Source organism: Lycium ferocissimum, chromosome 12 (assembly GCF_029784015.1).
Source record: "Lycium ferocissimum isolate CSIRO_LF1 chromosome 12, AGI_CSIRO_Lferr_CH_V1, whole genome shotgun sequence".
NCBI lineage: Eukaryota > Viridiplantae > Streptophyta > Magnoliopsida > Solanales > Solanaceae > Lycium > Lycium ferocissimum.
In genome coordinates, this window is record NC_081353.1 from 53,013,567 (window position 1) to 53,019,517 (window position 5,951).

The 5,951-nt window shown below is 34.6% G+C and overlaps 1 protein-coding gene across 1 annotated transcript; it reads right to left on the bottom strand.

Moving 5' to 3' along the window:
- Nucleotides 1–602: 602 nt before the first annotated feature.
- On the bottom strand, nt 603–3,299 carry LOC132040202 (vicilin-like seed storage protein At2g28490). Its single transcript, XM_059430825.1, has 5 exons — nt 2,944–3,299; nt 2,190–2,374; nt 2,007–2,087; nt 1,330–1,728; nt 603–1,037 (listed from the first exon to the last, which is right to left on the bottom strand). The coding sequence occupies exons 1-5, from the start codon at nt 3,254–3,256 to the stop codon at nt 618–620; spliced, it is 1,398 nt and encodes a 465-aa protein (XP_059286808.1). The 5' UTR covers nt 3,257–3,299; the 3' UTR covers nt 603–617.
- Between the last annotated feature and the right edge of the window lie 2,652 nt (nt 3,300–5,951).

Sequence of the window (5,951 nt, forward strand, 5' to 3'; positions counted from 1 at the left end):
TTTAGGATAACTTGCTAAGAGGGACGTGGGAGATGAAAAAAGTCTTAAAAATGAGTCCACGCGCCACAACGAGTTCATGGTATAGTTTAGGTATGAAATTCGTAAAACGGTAATAGTTTGTGGGGTGGGGGATTAACATATTCAGTCAATTTTTTCACGTGTACTACCACTTGAAACTCTATGGAGGAACTTTTCTAGCGTGATGATCACATAGCATGTTATAGTCCTCCGAGGGTTGTTTAATAGTATGAGTTTATGGTAGTTAAGTAATTGTTTAGGTATAAAACTCACAAATGGTGATAGTTTAGTCGGGGGGGCGGGGGGCGGGGGTGGGAGGTAACCTACTCACTCGTTAGAAAAAGAAAGAAAAAAATACCAACCACAGTTGAAATATCCCATTTGTTAATTGAGTTCAAACCACAAATAGAATCATGTCAAGAAACAAATCCATCTTATTCACAACTCAAAAAGAACAATGAGTCTTGTGTCCAACAGTACAAGACAACCAAGGAACGATTGAAAGGAAAACAGAAAAGAAAAATCAAATTCCAAAACTGGCTCAAACAATTCATACCATCACTCAACTAGACCAACTAAGTACTAGAATTTCCACTAAACTAATCAAAATCCCTGGTCATCCTGTCAAACTTTTCCTGATGAGTAGCAGAAGATGAAGGCAAGATGACTTGTTCACGTTGCGCATTGGCAATCCTCTTAAGCCTTTTCTCACCAATTCCAAATGCAGCTGCAAATTCTGGCCCTCTTAAGCTTTGCATCAATGAGTTCTTACCTACCAAGAACTGTTGATGGTTCCTTCTTGCTGATGTAGTGAAGCCGAAGAACTCAAATGGGCCATTGGTCGAAGCAATTTGGCAGAAAGGGAAGTAGCGTGGCACCCAAAAGATGTCTCCTTCTCGTACTCTAGCGTTCATGGCTAAAGTTCCATTTGGATACACAATTTGGATCCTGCCAGTTCCCTTCAATACTATTCCATACTCTATTGCTGTTGGATTAACATGAGGTGCCACCATGGATCCCTACATTAACAAAGAAAAACATGTAAGAGAATTTTAAGTTTATGGATGCAAAATGTGTTAATAGGAAAGGGTTTGATTTCTCATCTGGTCACTCAACTAATTGTTACTGTATTATTTTAGAAAGTCACCTTTCTTCGTTGCAGAAAATTGAAATAAAAAAGAAAGGTGTTTTTCTGAGATAATATTATTAGTTGAGTGACCATCTGAGAAATCAACTTAATAGAAAAGTGATTTTTTCTCCCAAAAAAGAAAGAGATAACACTATGATCTTGAATAAGGTGAGGGCCATTACCGGAGATAGATTGACAAGATAAACGCCATTGCCGGATTGTTTTAGAGGAGAATAATCAGACTCATCCACCTTCTTGCTCCATCCGTAGTCGTTCTTGAAATTAGGCTTCTTGTTGTAGAGATTGTATGTTGATGGAGCTTTATGATTCACTCTCTCGATAACATCTTCTCTGTTTAACAAAGTAAACAGGAATTTCCTCAATGACCATGTTATTGGTTCCTCCTCTTTGGGGCTAGCTTCTTCCTCAAAATTCACAATCCTTTTCAAATGAGCTAGTCTTTGGCGGTGTTCTTGGGCCAAAAAACTGGACCAAATGCTGGTGTTTTGAGAACCAGATAGATGCACTATTGGCCCGGAAGTTTGTCTGGTCAAGAACGTGCTTAATTCTGTTATTGAGACCTGCAGTTTGATGTAATCTTGATTCAGTGTTGGGTATAATTACATGTGTGGACCGCTCAACCAGAGAATGTATAGGTTTTGTATACTAAGTAAAAATATACATATTGTATACACAAAATATACATACGATATACACAAATATTCTTAATCAATGTATAGATATTGTATAATTTGGCTAGCACTCATAATTAATTTCGGCTGAAGGGCCAAAAATGAAAAAAGTCTTTTTTATCCACTAACAAATGTAGCAAGAAAGTTAAGTTCCCTTGAATACTCACATTAAGAGCAGTTGATAATGTGGTATGATCGAATCCAGCAAGAATGGATGCAGGATAAATTCCACCGCCAATGAAGAAAGGCTGCAAAATATTTTGAGTTACAAAGTTTTGAGAATTGGACAATAAACTTAAGACAAGAAATGGATCTAAAGACCAAATTTTTGAGAAATTAGCTTAGGATACCTGGTAAGCATTCCATCCCATGGATTCTGAGGTAATATCAATACTACAAATAATGTGAAGTCTCTGGTTTTCAACTATATTCTCCAAATAGAAAGCTGATCCTGCAGGAATTGTGTACACATCTCCACGCTTCAATTTCCTTTCTGCTAGTTCATCCTTATAGATGTGTCCAACTCTTGCTTCCCCTGTATTCAGTTCATGGAAAACGATTATTATGGCTTATTAAAAAAAGGATCAAACTTATACTCTGTCAGTTTTGTTTTAACACTAGTTATGTATTTTAACTTGTTGTAGCAACAAATCTGCCTTATTTTTCGAGTTACCAACCTCATTTTCTTGATAGATTACATGTAATTTATCTAGTTAATTGAAAAAAAAAAAAACCTAAATTATCGTTTTTTTGCAAGTTTCATACCTTAACTATCTATTGATCCCTTTACCTACCTAAACTATTACCCCCTTTGTATTAAAACACAACTCTATGCTGAGTTGGCCAGATATTTAAAATCAATCGATAATGGGCATGTGAAGGCCAACTCAACATCGAAGTGTGTTTTATACAAGCAGAGTGATAGGTTTAGATAGGTAAATGAACAATGGATAGTTGAGGTGATAGTTTACGTTTAAGTGTGTTGAACATTAACTCTAATTTATCTTTTAGCTGACTTGATAATATAAAAATTTGCATACCCTATCAACGTGTTAAAGTTAAACCCTATAAATAATCGGGTGAAAGAGAAAAAATGGATTTTACCATGGTGAACAAAGAGGACAAGATTAGAATCAAGGTATTGAGGGATGAAGAGACTATTGGGTTCCATTGAGACGAAACCAATATGCATTGGACTATGAAGAAATGAACCCCTTCTATAGCCACCTTTCACCAATCTCAAAGTCCCAGCATCAGTTTTCACAACATCATGTAAGTGACGTAACAAAAACCATTTTTCTCCTTGAGTCTTTCGCTCACTTTCTTCGTCTTCTCTTTCCCTCCTTCCATCGACCGAGGCCAATAGTGTCGAGAAAAGTATCAACACTAGCAACAACAATGTCCTTCTCTTTCCCATTTCAACTCGGAACAATAAAACACTAGTAGTTTCTTTACTTAGTTTTCTTTAATCAGTTTGGTGCACTGGAGAGTTATGAATCTGTAGCAATTTATATAGAGGGAATGGGGAGATGTGAGGGGAGTTGTTGTCAGCCTTGCAAGATTTCTAGGCTTTTTTGGTGTACTTAACATTTAGATCCTGAATAATATTCGCTAAACCAAAGAAATATAATTTGTTGAAGCTTGTAAACAGACCAAATGATGTAGCAAAATAGCACTTTGATGACCACTTCAAAGGGCTACTCTAGCGCAATAAAGGAAAGGGTACCAATCAACATTTACTTACTATTCACGACAAACTTTTAAAGAAAAAAGCTCAAATATATCATCGAACTATCAGAATTGACCTATCCATGTCACTCGTTAATAGTTGGGCATAAAAGTGCCACCGCCTTGCCACATTTGAGTCAAATGTGTCACGGCGATGGCATGATTGAGCCCATTATTAATGAAGGTGGCGTGATAAGCGTTTGTGTCGATACATATTTGAGCTTAAAATCCACTTAAAAAATAATGATATAATTAACAATTAAAAAATATTTAACTTTTAAACTTAAAAAAATATAAAGCATTTCTATATTGAAAAAAGCGCTTTGAGAGACAATTTGATAAATTTTAGTATGCTTTTTATAAGAATATTTTTATCTTAAAATTAATTTTAAACTTCTGTTTCTACTTGAAAGAAACAGAAATTTGCAATTTCTCCCCGATAACACAAGATATACTTTGTCTGAATCTCAAAAGCACTTTCTTTTGTCAAGCACACAAGCATTTTTTTTTTTTAAAATGTAGTTCACCTAAATCTAGGGGTGTCAATGGTACAGTTCGGCTGGTTATTTTATAAAATTTATGTTATACTATTTTTTTGGTTATTTAATTCAACATAATCAAAATTAGCCAATTCAAAACCGTCCATCATCTCAGTTTCTCTTCGATATCGGTATGATTCGGTATTTTTTTTTAAAACATCATGTAAGACTCATGTAGAAGTTTGAAAAAGATATTATACATACTTCGGTAGGACTATGCAAAAATTCTTTAAATATTTTTATTGCTTAAAAGATGATGAATCAACGAAACATGAAAGACGACAAGAATAGAGATCCATTCCACTATTTTACAGCAGTGTAAAATAAAGTTAATTAAAGAGAAAAAATCTAGATCACACGAGTTGAAAGAAATTAATCAACTCAAAGGCAACTTGCCACTCATGATCACTAGTATACCTTGTAGCTTGTTATTCAAGATGATAGAACTAATTTAGTTTTAATAGGAATAGCGTAATAGGTTTCAGAGTTGAAACTTTGGGTGTTAATTACGTGTTGACTTGTCACCGCTTCAATCACCTTATACCCAAGGGAAAAAACATATGTTTTATTATTTAAACTTAATATATCAAATATATTTTATACATATAGATGTATTCCATTCGGTTCGTTTTTTTTGTTTTATTTTTATAAAATTAAAAACCTACTTAATTATTCGGAACGTTTGTAGATTTATATAAAAACCTACGATTTTCTAAAAGAAACCTAATAATCGGTTTGCTTCGGTACTGTTCAGTTAGAAAATCGATTTTATCAAAAAACATTGACACCCCTACCTAAATCAAATTGCATCACATGCTATTAAATTTTGTGTCAAATCAAACTATATCACATAAAAGTAGAATGACTGTAGTACTAATAAGAGTTTCGAACAATTATAAAATTTTGCATATAACTTAAAACCTGTTAAAATTTCACTTAAAAATGTACTGAAATATTTGTTTTAGAGTCCCGCCATTTCCTTGTAGGCAGTCATTTTCCGCGCCAAAACTAGCAGGCCAAAGCCCTATAAATAGGACTTGTTCATCACTGAAAGAGCAAGAAAAAAAAAAAATGGAACCCAACAATGTCACCAAGCTTTCTGATGTTCCTATCACTGTCTCAAACCCAATGCTAAATTTAAAGGTTGATTATGGTGGGAAAACCAAAATCATTAAAGAATATGTATATGTGAAATGTGATTGCAAACGAACAAGGACCTATGATGTTACTGTTATGGATCTTCCAAGGGCGATGCTGGTGGAAATTTTTTCAAGATTGCCAATTAAGCCAGTGGCGGGACCAGAATTTTCATTTACGGGTTCAAAAATATGTACAAGTTAATACACGAAGAAGCCACATCTACTATATTTACATAAAAAATTAATTTTAACCTTGTATATACACTGTAATTTTTATTGAGGGAGTTCAGATGGCTCCTGGTTCCTACCTAGCTCCACCCTTATCAAGCCCATTTTTCGTTGTAAAAGCGTTTGCAAGCGCTAGTATAATCTTTTCTCTGACCCTTTATTTCGTAACATGTATCACAAAAGATTGTCTTTTCCTTGCATTTTGCTTTGGAGATCTCAATCTATCGCTTCGCTTCTTGAACTTAAAGCAGATTATGATTACTATTCTCGCCCCCAGAACAGACCCATTATGTTGAGCCCTAAGTTTCATTCCACTGAAATCAAAAGTGTTTGGTGTTAGACCAGAGTTGTTAATTGGTTCATGTAATGGGTTTATTTGGTTGCTGAGTAGTGATACATATGATGATAATCATTCAGTTTACATTAGCCATCCTCTTTTGGGTGAGTGTTTCAAGGTTAAGTTGCCCGAATGGGAGAA